Source organism: Erpetoichthys calabaricus, chromosome 4 (genome assembly GCF_900747795.2).
Source record: "Erpetoichthys calabaricus chromosome 4, fErpCal1.3, whole genome shotgun sequence".
Taxonomy (NCBI): Eukaryota; Metazoa; Chordata; class Cladistia; order Polypteriformes; family Polypteridae; genus Erpetoichthys; species Erpetoichthys calabaricus.
In genome coordinates, this window is record NC_041397.2 from 228,063,036 (window position 1) to 228,078,115 (window position 15,080).

A 15,080-nucleotide genomic window follows, 5' to 3' on the forward strand; every position below is an offset into this window, starting at 1 on the left:
TACATTCATATACTGAATATCTACAGAAGCTTATAACTGACGATGTACCTGAAAGTGAAATCTTTATCAACTACATTAGATCCTACAAATCGGAATCCACTATGAACATTAACGGTGGCACTGCACGTGACATCCGTCTTGAAAAAATGTTGTTTATTGATGAATGTTCAATGGCATGAACAAACGTTTATGAATAATAATATTCGATTTGGAGGAAAGGTACTTTTATGAGGAGGAGATTTTAGACAGTGATTAGCTATTCTTCCAGATGCCATGCACTCAGCTATTGTTCAGTGCACCTTAAAATACGCAGACAATTGGCATTGCTTTCAAAAGATACAGTTAGTAAAAAAGATACGATGTCCAGAACCAGATCATAACAATTGCTTATTACAACTGAGAGATGGTACACTCACCAATATAGATGGACTTCAGCCACATATTATTACAATTCCTCAAGCCTTTATCTGCGACGACTTAGTTACAGAGAGATTTGGAACAGCAATCTCATTAGACCAAATGCCCCTTTTAACACAACGCACTATATTATGTCCAAAAAATATTAATGTGGAAAACATAAATACCCAAGTCATTCCATTACTTCCTGGAAAGACACAACTCTTTCTAAGCTCTGACAAACTTGACTCTGATCACAACAATAACCATCATCATTGACCTTACAAGTTCTGAGCTGGAATTACCTTTTACACTTAAACGGCGTGTACAAAGAAATTTTCAAATAAACCTTTACACTGTGCCACACACTTTATTGTTTGCTTTCTATTTGCATCATCTACACCGTCACACTATTCTATATCTCATTCATACATCACGCTCTTTGTCATTCCCAACACCAGGGGTTGGCGAGCGAAGCGAGCAGGGGGCGGAGCCCCCTAGTATCAAAATAAATGAACTAACAAAATAACAATACATTTTACACAAAAGTTATTCCCGCAGGAGCAAATAGAAGGCAGTATGTTTTATTGGTCAAGGCCTGATTTTGTGGGCTCAAATCCTCCAACAGTCAATGTGTGACCATGAGCAAGTAATTTGACCTGCCTGTTCCCCAATTGGAAAAACAAAAGAAATGTAAGCAATTGTATCATAAATGTTGTAAGTTGCCTTGAATAAAGTTGTTAGCCAGTTAAATAAATGTAAATGTAAACTTGACTCAAATAGAGTCCTAACACTTCCCATGTAAGCTTTTTCCTTTTTAAACACTTCTCTACAGTTCACTAAAATATGTAGAACGAAATGGCATTGTTTTTTAGCAAACATGATCATTTACAGTTAGGTCCATAAATATTTGGACAGACAACTTTTTTCTAATTTTGGTTCTGTACATTACAACAATGAATTTTAAATGAAACAACTCCGATGCAGTTGAAGTGCAGACTTTCAGCTTTAATTCAATGGGGTGAACAAAATGATTGCATAAAAATGTGAGGCAACTAAAGCATTTTTTTAACACAATCCCTTCATTTCAGGGGCTCAAAAGTAATTGGACAAATTAAATAACTGGAAATAAAATGTTCATTTCTAATACTTGGTTGAAAACCCTTTGCTGGCAATGACAGCCTGAAGTCTTGAACTCATGGACATCACCAGATGCTGAGTTTCCTCCTTTTTAATGCTCTGCCAGGCCTTTACTGCAGCGGCTTTCAGTTGCTGTTTGTTTGTGGGCCTTTCTGTCTGAAGTTTAGTCTTCAACAAGAGAAATGCATGCTCAATTGGGTTAAGATCAGGTGACTGACTTGGCCATTCAAGAATTTTCCACTTCTTTGTTTTAATAAACTCCTGGGTTGCTTTGGCTGTATGTTTTGGGTCATTGTCCATCTGTATCATGAAACGCCGCCCAATCAATTTGACTGCATTTAGCTGGATTTGAGCAGACAGTAAGTCTCTCAACACCTCAGAATTCATTCGGCTGCTTCTGTTCTGTGTCACATCATCAATGAACACTAGTGTCCCAGTGCCACTGGCAGCCACGCACGCCCAAGCCATCACACTGCCTCCACCATGTTTTACAGATGATGTGGTATGCTTTGGATAATGAGCTTTTTTCTTGCCATCATTCTGGTAGAGGTTGGTCTTGGTTTCATCTGTCCAAAGAATGTTTTTCCAGAACTGTGCTGGCTTTTTTAGATGTTCTTTAGCAAAGTCCAATCTAGCCTTTCTATTCTTGAGGCTTATGAGTGGCTTGCACCTTGCAGTGCACCCTCTGTATTTACTTTCATGCAGCCTTCTCTTTATGGTAGACTTGGATATCTATACACCTACCCCCTGGAGAGTGTTGTTCACTTGGTTGGCTGTTGTGAAGGGGTTTCTCTTCACCATGGAAATGATTCTGTGATCATCCACCACTGTTGTCTTCTGTGGACGTCCAGGTCTCTGTGTTGCTGAGTTCACCAGTGCTTTCTTTCTTTCTCAGGATGTACCAAACTGTAGATTTTGCCACTCGTAATATTGTAGCAATTTCTCGGATTGTTTTTTTCTGTTTTCACAGCTTAAGGATGGCTTCTTTCATCTGCATGGAGAGCTCCTTTGACCGCATGTTGTCTGTTCACAGCAAAATCTTCCACATGCAAGCACCACACCTCAAATCAACTCCAGGCCTTTTATCTGCTTAACTGATAATGACATAACGACGGACTTGCCCACACCTGCCCATGAAATAGCCTTTGAGTCAATTGTCCAATTACTTTTGAGCCCCTGAAATGAAGGGATTGTGTTAAAAAAATGCTTTAGTTGCCTCACATTTTTATGCAATCGTTTTGTTCACCTCACTGAATTAAAGCTGAAAGTCTGCACTTCAACTGCATCTGAGTTGTTTCATTTAAAATTCATTGTGGTAATGTACAGAACCAAAATTAGAAAAAAGTTGTCTCTGTCCAAATATTTATGGACCTAACTGTAGTAATCTTAGGTTGATTGTGCCTGCTTTTACCTGTATTTTCTTAAAAAAGGTAAGCAATGATAATAATCAGGCAAAGTTGGCAATCACCTAAAAGTACAAACATTCAACAGCAGAACACATTTAACCTATATACACAATTAAATTGTTAAAATTAATATAAAAATCATCTTTAGAAGAGAACTATCTCATTCCATTCACCTTGCACTTTTATACTTCCAAGTATATCTAGTCTCATACCAATCTCTCATGTAAGCTTTTCTTTTTGCACATTATTGTCCCCAAATCTCTGTTAGTGTCAAGGTAAAATGCTAAACAACTGGGTAAAAAAGTCAGCAATGCCTTACTCCTATTATTTCTGGAATTTAACAAACTGCAAGGAATAAATAAACGGGATGTAGGTATTTAGTGTTGTATGTGTACCCTCATAAGGATAAGCACCTTTCACACTGGCATTAATATTATAAATTTAATATTTTTGTGTGTATAATGAAAATACAAAAGAGCCATCTACTTATTGGTTTACCATAATAAGTAAAATCTATTGAGTGTGCGTGAAAATCTATTGCAGTGTTTCTAGTAGAATTAGGACTAATGAATGATTAATACACCTATATAACGGTACATGACTGTATTAAAATAGTTCATTCTTATTTTGGTCAGCTTTTGAGATGAGTTATACAAAGAGCAATTATTGTAGAGACGAGACCATGTCCACATAATGTTCTTATTACTATTACAGCCATTCTTTCATGTTTACTATTGCCAGTGCCTTTAATGTGCTCAAAATCCTTTGAGGACAACCCCTTTGTTGAAGCCCTGTTTTATGAGTTTATTTTTTCTTTAGTTGCTTCAGTGAACATTTACATTTTGCAAACTACATGACACTGTTGTAGTTTCCTTGAAGTCACCATGAGTGCAGTGTATAGCAACCTTGAGCTTACTTCTTTATTCCAGTCTGCTGCACATTTAAACCTACACAAACTAACATATATTGTCTTAGGTGACATCACAGGTGTCTAGTAGGATAAAAAAAAAAAATCACTTTTCCATTTACTAAGCAGTTATTTCACATTTCTCATCGATGCTGATCTCTGACATACTTTTTGTCTTATTCTTGAATTATTCACTTAAACTGTTCATTACAGGATTCTATAGCTTTGTGATAACCTCTGTGGTTTTGTACAGCACTACAACTAATGCAGATATAAAATGTGTGTTTATGCCTGAAATGGCTATCACCAAATTTCAGACCATATACTGTACATTACTGTAACAGCTATGCATCAATCTCTATACATAAAAAACATGAACTACGTAAAAAAAAAAGTAAACTACACTTAAGTCCTTTCCTACTAACATCAAAGTGAATATATCACATACAGTGCATCCAGAAAGTATTCACAGCGCATCACTTTTTCCACCTTTTGTTATGTTACAGCCTTATTCCAAAATGGATTAAATTAATTTTTTCCTCAGAATTCTGCACACAACACCCCATAATGACAACGTGAAAAAGGTTTACTTGAGGTTTTTGCAAATTTATTAAAATTAAAAAAACTGAGAAATCACATGTACATAAGTATTCACAGCCTTTGCTCAATACTTTGTCGATGCACCTTTGGCAGCAATTACAGCCTCAAGTCTGTTTGAATATGATGCCACAAGCTTGGCATGCCTATCCTTGGCCAGTTTCGCCCATTCCTCTTTGCAGCACCTCTCAAGCTCCATCAGGTTGGATGGGAAGCGTCCGTGCACAGCCATTTTAAGATCTCTCCAGAGATGTTCAATCGGATTCAAGTCTGGGCTCTGGCTGGGCCACTCAAGGACATTCACAGAGTTGTCCTGAAGCCACTCCTTTGATATCTTGGCTGTGTGCTTAGGGTCGTTGTCCTGCTGAAAGATGAACCATCGCCCCAGTCTGAGGTCAAGAGCGCTCTGGAGCAGGTTTTCATCCAGGATGTCTCTGTACATTGCTTCAGTCATCTTTCCCTTCATCCTGACTAGTCTCCCATTTCCTGCCGCTGAAAAACATCCCCACAGCATGATGCTGCCACCACCATGCTTCACTGTAGGGATGGTGCCAGGTTTCCTCCAAACGTGACACCTGGCATTCACACCAAAGAGTTCAATCTTTGTCTCATCAGACCAGAGAATTTTCTTTCTCATGGTCTGAGAGTCCTTCAGGTGCCTTTTGGCAAACTCCAGGCGGGCTGCCATGTGCCTTTTACTAAGGAGTGGCTTCTGTCTAGCCACTCTACCATACAGGCCTGATTGGTGGATTGCTGCAGAGATGGTTGTCCTTCTGGAAAGTTCTCCTCTCTCCACAAAGGACCTCTGGAGCTCTGACAGGGTGATCATCGCGTTCTTGGTCACCTCCCTGACTAAGGCCCTTCTCCCCCGATCGCTCAGTTTAGATGGCCGGCCAGCTCTAGGAAGAGTTCTGGTGGTTTCGAACTTCTTCCACTTACGGATGATGGAGGCCACTGTGCTCATTGGGACCTTCAAAGCAGCAGAGATTTTTCTGTAACCTTCCCCAGATATGTGCCTCGAGACAATCCTGTCTCGGAGGTCTACAGACAATTCCTTTAACTTCATACTTGGTTTGTGCTCTGACATGAACTGTCAACTGTGGGACCTTATATAGACAGGTGTGTGCCTTTCCAAATCATGTCCAGTCAACTGAATTTACCACAGGTGGACTCCAATTAAGCTGCAGAAACATCTCAAGGATGATCAGGGGAAACAGGATGCCCCTGAGCTCAATTTCAAGCTTCATGGCAAAGGCTGTGAATACTTATGTACACGTGCTTTCTCAATTTTTTTATTTTTAATAAATTTGCAAAAACCTCAAGTAAACTTTTTTCATGTTGTCATTATGGAGTGTTGTGTGTAGAATTCTGAGGAAAAAAATGAATTTAATCCATTTTGGAATAAGGCTGTAACATAACAAAATGTGGAAAAAGTGATGCGCTGTGAAAACTTTCTGGATGCACTGTATGTATACAAGTGCATATTAATATGTTTTCTGAGGTTTGAGAGTCAAAAATGAAAGACATTTGACTTGTTCAGGTCTTCCTTTGGCAGATGAAGAATCATAGGGTAAGTTTTCACAGCTATTTCTCTGTTAGCAAGGATTCTAAGAGGCTATATCTAAGTCAAGCCTGCTTCACCTGGTCTGTTTCTTCTCTTAAATTACATCCTGTATATAGCATATTAAAATTCTTTGCAATTTGCGAATTCCAGTATTGTGCTTGGCATGTTTCATGAATATATGTGAAATGATGGGAGCTAACTTGTTAAAAGAATTCCTAAAAAAAAGTGAACTGAATTTTCATCCATCCATTTTCCAACCCGCTAAATCCGAACACAGGGTCACGAGGGTCTGCTGGAGCCAATCCCAGCCAACACAGGGCGCAAGGAAATGAATTTAAAATTCAGGCATAACAGACACTATAAACATTCTCTTACTGGAATTAAAATATTTCAGCAATGAAGATTAATTCTGACAAAAGGACAAATTTCATAAGAAAGGAATTCTGATATATTAAAACAGTATAAATGAAAAAAAAAAATGATGTACAGATGAAACGACAATGGTCAATGATGCTGCTTAACAGCATGAGAATTCTGTATGAGTCCTTTCTTGATCACTTAATAATAATAACAATAATAATATTTTGTTTATATAGTACCTTTCCAATGCATTTTCTGCATGGAGTCTACTTGTACACAGGGACAACAAAGGAGCTGCCAGTAAGATGTTGATACTGGCAACACTCCTCCCAGACATTGCTTCACCCATGTTTCAACCCCATGTACACGCAAGTCAGGCACTCAAAGAAATTTATAAGTGAAGACTATCTGTAATGGTCAGCATAGACAGAGCCACCCCTGTTTCAATCTGTCTACCTATGTAGCTTGTTTACTTCATTTGACCCAATGTGTTTAGATTCAGATTAAATATTATTAAAGTTTTTCACTTCATTCAATTTCTTGTTTGTTTTACTCTACATATATTTGTACACATAAACATACAAGAATGTACTTGACTGCATATTACTGTACAGCACAATTTATTGTATTGTGCTGTAAACTCTTCCATTGAGTGAAATAAACTTGGACCACTCCATACCAATTTATTTATTTTTTTTTGTGCAGAACTATACAAAGTAGTTAGACTACAGTCAAATGGACATAACAGGAGGCAAAACACAAATTAAAAAAAGTAAATCTGAAATCCAAAGCCAGAGTTTTAAACATCTGGAAATCACATAAGGAAAAAGGTTGTTACTTAATATAATACTAGCATTGACACACTATACCAACATGTACTGAAAGGCATTATGTTTTAAAATTAAATACATTTTATTGTACCTTAACCTGGAGTTTAGCTTCTGTAATTTTGCCCTTCCAGGATGCAATACATTTTAAATTGTCCATTGAGCAGGCCATTGTTCTGTTTAGGGGAAAAGAAACATATTTAAAATTTGTTATTAGATTAACTAAGAATTTATTTACTACTTCTACTGTTTCTACATGCATAATATAGAATGTTTCTTTTGGTCATAAAATCAGTCAACTTCTCCCAATGAATTTCACCAATAAAGTATACAGTTTTGCACAATTCACAAAACTGAACATGAAAAAATTCAACTAACAATGAAATAAAATAAAAGACACATAATTTTAAATAAATAAGCATATTGAATATAGTCTTGTTTGTTTTTAAATGCATTATTTGTCAGTTGGACAGGCTATAAATAGATGCGGTTATCACAAAACCATTTCTGAAAGAAAGAGTATACTGAAGACACTGTATGGCAAAGCCTCTATAAATATATAGACTGAAAAAGTAGGCTGAAAAAAAGAAATAAATTAACATTAAAAGAATAAATTAACATTTGTTTTAATATTTGTTACTATTAAATATATTGATGACGTAATAAAGAGTAGAATAAGGTATGAGCTCTCCCAACATCTTCTCCTTCTTTTACAAATTATATCCTGTTCCTCTTCCTACTTATCCTCACAACAACAGTCCAGTACAATCCTACTACTTGCCACCTCAGAAGCTTTCAGATGACTCCCTTCCATCATAGGTTGCATTAATAATGGAGATGAGTCTGAGTACAGGAGGCTTGTAGAGAGCTCTGTCTTGTGATGGAAGGAAAACCACATACGAGGGTTGTCTGGGTTCCGTGCGGAATTTTATCGTTTGTCGAGTGTCAGCCTGTCGAAACCTGTTCTGCTGTGTAGAGGGATTATTCAAGTGGTTGCCTGTTTTTGTTCAGATGTTTTGCTCCCTCTCTTCCTTCAGAATGAACACGAGAAGCAAACGAACTGAGAGTGCGCAGCCGGCGCTAGCGGCAAAGCTCCCGACTCCGTGCATGCGTGACTTTCAAGTGATGATTTTTTTTACGACTTTTCTGATGGTTTAATCCGCTCGGTGGAACGCACCATGTTTGCCATCTTTTTCAACATCGATGGCATTGTCGCGTCAATTCCGCTGATGGAGAGGAAAACTTTGACCTCTGAGTGGTACACAACCCAGTGCCTGCCTGACGTTTTTTCTGTGATGGCTAGAGGCCGGTCCAAGAACTTGCGAAGGCACTTTTTGCATCATGACAATGCGCCAGCCCACACGGCTAATGCGACGAAGCATTTCATTGAAGACAGTGGTGTCAACGTTTTGAACCCGCCACCCTACTCGCCTGATCTTGCACCATGTGACTTTTGGCTCTTCCCGAAGGTGACAGAACCCCTGTGAGGCCACAACTTCGAAACTCGAGAGGAACTGATTGCAGCTGTCAAAGAACAGCTGGACAACCTCCCAAAGACAGCCTTTCGTGAGTGTTTTGCGGCGTGGGTCAGAAGAGCCCAAAAGTGCATTGATGTTGGTGGTGAATACTTGGAAAAAGTTTAAAAAGGATCGAAGTACATGAGAAAAATAGAAAAAAAAATCCTTGGCTACTTATTTCGAGTGATTCCGCGCGGAACCCAGACAACCCTCGTACACCTCAAGACCACCAAGACAAAAGAGATGGTGGTGGATATCCACAGTGACAATGAGCCTCATGTAGAAGAGGTGCAGAGCTACAAGTACCTGGGGGTTCATATAAACAGTAAACTGGAATGGTCTGAACACAGTGGTGCTGAACAAGAAGAGCCAGAGCAGACTGTACTGCCTAAAGTGACGCAGGTGTTTTGGTGTATATCGGAAGCTGATGAAAATATTCTATCAGTCTGTAGTAGTCAATGTATTGTTATATGCTGTGGACTCCTGTGGAAGCAACTTAAACTCAAAAGATGTACAATCTCTAACAAACTTATCAGGAAATCCTGCTCCATTACAAGGGCAAACTCTGGACACACTGGAAGCTGTTGTGGAAAAGAGGATTGTGCCAAAATTAGATGCCATCATGAAAAAACTCCTCTATCTCTTCCGGGGCACTTTTAGCCACAGGCTCATAGCAACATGGTATGCTAAGAAGTGCCTCTGGGATTTTTTTTCTGCCCTCTGCTAACAGACAATACAGTGCTTCCTCCTGACATCCCAGATTAAATGCTGATACTCTTTCAAGTTCATTTTGCAATTTCTACACCATATACATTTATTACTAATTTATTTATTGATTGTATTTGTCCTGTGAGTCTGTATCTTTGTTTCTACTGCTGTATGTATATATACATGTGTGTATACTGTGTGTGTATATATATATATATATATATATATATATATATATATATATATATATATATAGGTAACCACCCATACAATCAGATTGTGACACAGACTACGAATGCCGTGAATATATATATATATATATATATATATATATATATATATATATTCACTTGGGATTATTAAACTTTATCTAATCTAACCTAATACTTTGTGTTTATATACATTGATATTTATAAGAGATTTTTTTTTTCTGAATCACCACTTGACATTTAACTGTGGAACATTTAGTAGACAGAACAGAAATAGTAGCCAACTGTGAAATATACTCTAATGCACAAAATGTTTAGTTTTCTTTTCCCTAAGAAATGATGATAGGTACAATTCTCAATCATGCAAGTGTGCAAATGTAACAGTGCTCCATGTATAATCTGTAAATCAAAGAGTTTCACAACATACAGAACAACAGCAATGCAGATTTAGCTTTTGAAGATGAGTAGTTACCTCGAAACATTATGTATGGGCTCTTTGTGCTGTGGAAGGGCAGCATGGGAAATTATTAGAAGCAACACAAAATTAGGAGTTTGGGCTACAACTGCAGTATTTTCAGATTATAAACTGGAGGAGAGGGAAATACTTGAATATATATATGGTACATATTTGCATATAGTGAGTGGTATGAATGTATCTTTTTTTTTTTAAAAAAAAGATACAGCACTAAAGTTCACTAACATTCATGTACCAAAATGCATATTGTACATAAGTGGAAAAATTCAAAAGAGAATCAAAAAACATACCTTGCTGTATCTTGTCTTAGAGCATTAAGGAAAGTATCAGGATGAAATAATTCTGATAGATCAAGAGTATCAGATAGTAAAGTCTGTTTTTCTGCCTTTTCAACCCAGCTCTGAAAAATATAAAAAAATAATTATATTTTGAACACCTAGATGATTAACATTGAAACTGTAGCAAATTGCACTCCTAGCAGAAATAAAAACTAGTTGAAGACAATAGTAAAGCAGATATTCCAAGACCACCTGTATGGCATATTTAATGTACATGCATTCATCCATTTTCAGAATCTAACTATTCCATTGCAGAGTCATGGTAGCCCAAGGCCTTCTGAAGTTACTTCAAGCATGTGGCAGGAACCAACCATCACAAGGCACACTCACATATTGTATATAGTGTCACTCACCTACTCTTGGCCAGTTTAGAACTGCCAATTAAACCAACATGTACATATTAGGTATATGGAAGGAAAGCAGAGCATACAGAGAAAACCTACATGGACATGAGCAGACTATACAAACTCCAAACAGAGACAGGCAAACTAACCACTGAACTACCACACTTGGCATCAAAGAAATAAAAGAAAGTCATAAAAATTACATCATAAATGACCATCAGGCCCAATTAAAGCACCAGAATGCGAAAATGAGGAGAAAAAAAATCATTCAAAGAAAATGAATGAAAACAGAAAACTAATTTTCCTGCCCTCACTATTGTCCAATCAAAGCAGGAGAATATGGAGAAAATCAGTTCAAAAATACATTCAAGCCAGGAATTAAAATTAGGAGTTTTAAGGGAGGATTTACTAATTCTGGCAACACCGGGGATTCATTTTATCAACCAATATGTAAATATTACACCCTTTAGTGTTTTTTTTTTTTTGCTAAAATGCCAAGGTAATGTTCACTGTAGAGGAACCCAATAAAATTTATATTTTAATGTGATACAACACAAAATCCATCCATCCATCCATCCATTGTCTCCCGCTTATCCGAGGTCGGGTCGCGGGGGCAGCAGCTTGAGCAGAGATGCCCAGACTTCCCTCTCCCCGGCCACTTCTTCTAGCTCTTCCGGGAGAATCCCAAGGCGTTCCCAGGCCAGTCGAGAGACATAGTCCCTCCAGCGTGTCCTGGGTCTTCCCCGGGGCCTCCTCCTGGTTGGACGTGCCCGGAACACCTCACCAGGGAGGCGTCCAGGAGGCATCCTGATCAGATGCCCGAGCCACCTCATCTGACTCCTCTCGATGCGGAGGAGCAGCGCCTCTACTCTGAGCCCCTCCCGGATGACTGAGCTTCTCACCCTATCTTTAAGGGAAAGCCCAGACACCCTGCGGAGGAAACTCATTTCAGCTGCTTGTATTCGCGATCTCGTTCTTTCGGTCACTACCCATAGCTCATGACCAAAATCAAAATCAAAGAGAATAATACAGAAAAGACGAGTTCGTGGGAAATGAAAATTTTAAGAAAGTGGAATGAAAACTTATGAATATGAAAAGTGTTAATTAGAAATGCAGAGAAAAAAAGCTCATTAGCACATTTATCAATAATATTACAGGTTAAACGAAAAGTTAACTGAACAATTAGGAGTTCAGACAGACCTTTCTACTAACACATGGATATATCAAGATATATTTTAAAGGGGTGATAAACTTAAAATATAATGAGAGTTACAGCCATTTAAACTGACAGTTTTGGTCTATAAGAGATATCCTCAGTAATTTCAGGAGGCAAGAAAATTAGAAAAATTGTGAATACCTAGACATTTAAATGTTCAAATTGTGGCAATTTGATACACTCTGAGCAGAAGTGAAAGCCAGTCAAATTGACAGATGTATTTATGGAAAGTGGATCATTAATAGAGGATAATAGTTACATGTCTTTGTTACTCATTTACAAGACTTCATGAAACACTTTTAAAATGTGCATATTTAAAAAGTTATTTAGTCACTCGAATGTTGCTTTGGCTATAGGGGTTAGAGATGTTGCTTACAGTATATTGAAATGTTGATCCATGAATTTTGCAATCCATTTCCATTAAAGGTTGTAGTAAACCCATCAGATTTCAAACATAACAAGGATAAAGGTACCAATGTACTATTTTTGAAGTGAAACACTAATATACTATTAAATCGAAAAAAACAAAAAAATAATTCACACATTCTTCAGCTTGTTTAGTTAGTACAAGGCCGTAAGGATCAAAAGTCTTTGGTACAAGAAAGGAGCCACTGCAGCCCTGTGTGGGATGTCTATCCACTTAAGTATAAACTGAACCTCATACCCATAGCCACCAATCATCAAACCTACATGTCCTTGGGTTCTGATAGAAAACTAAAGGGCCTGGAGAACCACCAATTAAATGAGGAGATAATGCACAAAATGTACATGTTGCAATACTACTACTACTCCTCCTCCTTAACTAACTACATACAATCAGAGGTTGAGTGAAAGCCCACAAGCAGCACTAGTGGAGCTGATAAAAGTGAAAGGATATTCAAGAAATCTGGTATGATGGCTTACTTTTGTTTAATGTCACAAAAGTATGTTGCTTTTGGTTAACTTGGACTAATTTAGCCCATATCTCTTTTGCAACGTGGGAAAAATGATTTCTTCCCAAGGACTGTTATTGGTGATGGACCAGTTCTACATTTTTTAAATGTAATCTTTTATGGTAACAACAACACAATAGTGAAGAATACTTTAGCCAGTTAAGAGAATATATATTATATGCTTCATGACTTATTATAACATTGTATCAGCAACCATACCGTATGTGAATAAGGGAAAGTTAAATAACACCATCTGAAAATATTGTCACACAGAAATCATATGAGGTACTGTGTATTTCTGTCTATTTTGTAAAACCTCAGAAGAAGCCAGAGAAGAACCGAGACAGAAGAGTGAAATATGCAATATGTCCCATATTTATCAACTGTAACATGAGATCTGTATATATTTAAGGAATTATCACCATTTACTTTGTGCTAGCCACAACTGACTAGAAATTATACACATCTCCCCACTCAGGTGGTTAAATGTGTATTAAAATACAATACAACAGTAGTCCATACAAATTACTATCATTAGTGCTTGGTGAGAGCATAATGAAACCCTTGGGTAATACACTGCTGCTTGTTTATACTCTGGGTAACAGCTTGAAGCATACTGTACAATTATTTGCCTAGATGCCTTTTAAATGTAAGTGAAGATTAAGAAGACATTTTTTCCACTAAAGCAGAATTATTTACACCTCAATTATGTAGGTCAAAGTAGCACAGTATTTATCTAATGTTATTAAAATATTCACTTTTCAAATAGCACAGATTACACAGAGTATGTTGCCTTTGAATATTTAGCATATTTATTATTTAATTGGCTCTTTTAGGAAATCTTGATGAAGAAGATGCTTTCCTAGAACAATTATAGAGTAAGGAAAAACAGGCAACATTAGGACAATTTCTTGCTTTTAATGAGGTTTAAAATTGGTATAGAATTTGGTAAAAAGAAACAAACAAGTAGGTTAATTCTTAAGAGTGTGAATCAGAATGCAACCAGATACATGTGTGCAAGCCTGCCTGCCAGGCTATAAGAAAGACATAGAATCACTAGAAATTGTGCAGATATGAGCAAATAATTACATTCCTGTGTGGATTAAGCCTGAAATAACTAACACTATTTTAATGATTGATGGATTTCATCTGATTTGAGCAGAGTTGTGTGGAAAAAAAATGCAGCAGGGAGACAGGTCATCTGTGTCAATAAGAAAGGTGTATAAGGAAGCATATCTCTCTATTATAAAAAAAAATCCTGGGAGAGAATGACTAGGGAGACGAGACGTGATCTTCACGTGAAGATCACAGAAGACACTTAAAAGACCTGTGAGACGAAAGAGATTGGCCACGGAGCGTCTCGCGCGGACCTTAAACATGAGACTTTGTGCCAAGAGATTGACCCAGGACTGTCTCGTGGGGACGTAGAACATGAGATTCTTGCAAGACACGCCCTACTTACAACCATTATCAAATAATACCACGGGCAGCAAAACACTCAGTCGTGTCAAGGCGTTGAGCACACACAGATCCAGGGCTCTCAGCGCATATAAAGCGTATAAGGACAATACGTTATAGATGAATCGTCGACAACTAAGCGAAGAAGAAAGAGCTGCGCGGGGAAAAGAGACTCAAAAGCATTGGAGAGAAAAAAATGCAAAAAAGAAAAAGAATAATCTAGGTGCAAATTCAGAAAATAAGGAAAGTAATAATCAGTCCGGAACAAGTGGAATTGAAAACTAAAGCACATCCAATCGGGCTCAGAATTAAAAGACAAAGTATAACTTCATAAAGACGTTCAAAAATGTTGGCGCTATACATATGCAGAGCAGGTTAGAGATTATGAAAGCAGTGGAATTCAAAAGGCTCAAAAAAAACGATGCCATGATACACATGCAGAGAAAGGTAAAGAATACGAAAGCAGGAAAATTCGAAAGTATTGTAGCGTCCCTTCCAGGTTGAAGACTTTTTTTTTTTTAGAGTGGCTGTTAGGTTGAATTGATTGAATATATGAACATAAGTGATATGTCTGAAGTATATAAATATTGTAAGGCTTTGAAGTTTAAGTCTGAGAATTTCAAAAACGGGGTTTACCTCACATGCATTTATTGGTTACTTTGCAAAAAAATTAACTGCTGATGATG

General features: G+C 37.5%; 1 protein-coding gene across 3 annotated transcripts in view; it reads right to left on the reverse strand.

Annotated features, from left to right (window-relative positions):
• Window positions 1-15,080, reverse strand: part of LOC114651221 (cytoplasmic dynein 2 heavy chain 1) — a 462,099-nt gene that overhangs the window by 23,194 nt on the left and 423,825 nt on the right. For all 3 annotated transcript variants that reach the window (XM_051926883.1, XM_051926882.1, XM_051926881.1), the window contains 2 exons: window positions 10,397-10,506; window positions 7,292-7,373 (listed from right to left, as the gene is read on the reverse strand). In XM_051926883.1, the coding sequence (XP_051782843.1) occupies window positions 7,292-7,373; window positions 10,397-10,506 (192 nt within the window). The remainder of the gene's footprint in view (window positions 1-7,291; window positions 7,374-10,396; window positions 10,507-15,080) is intronic.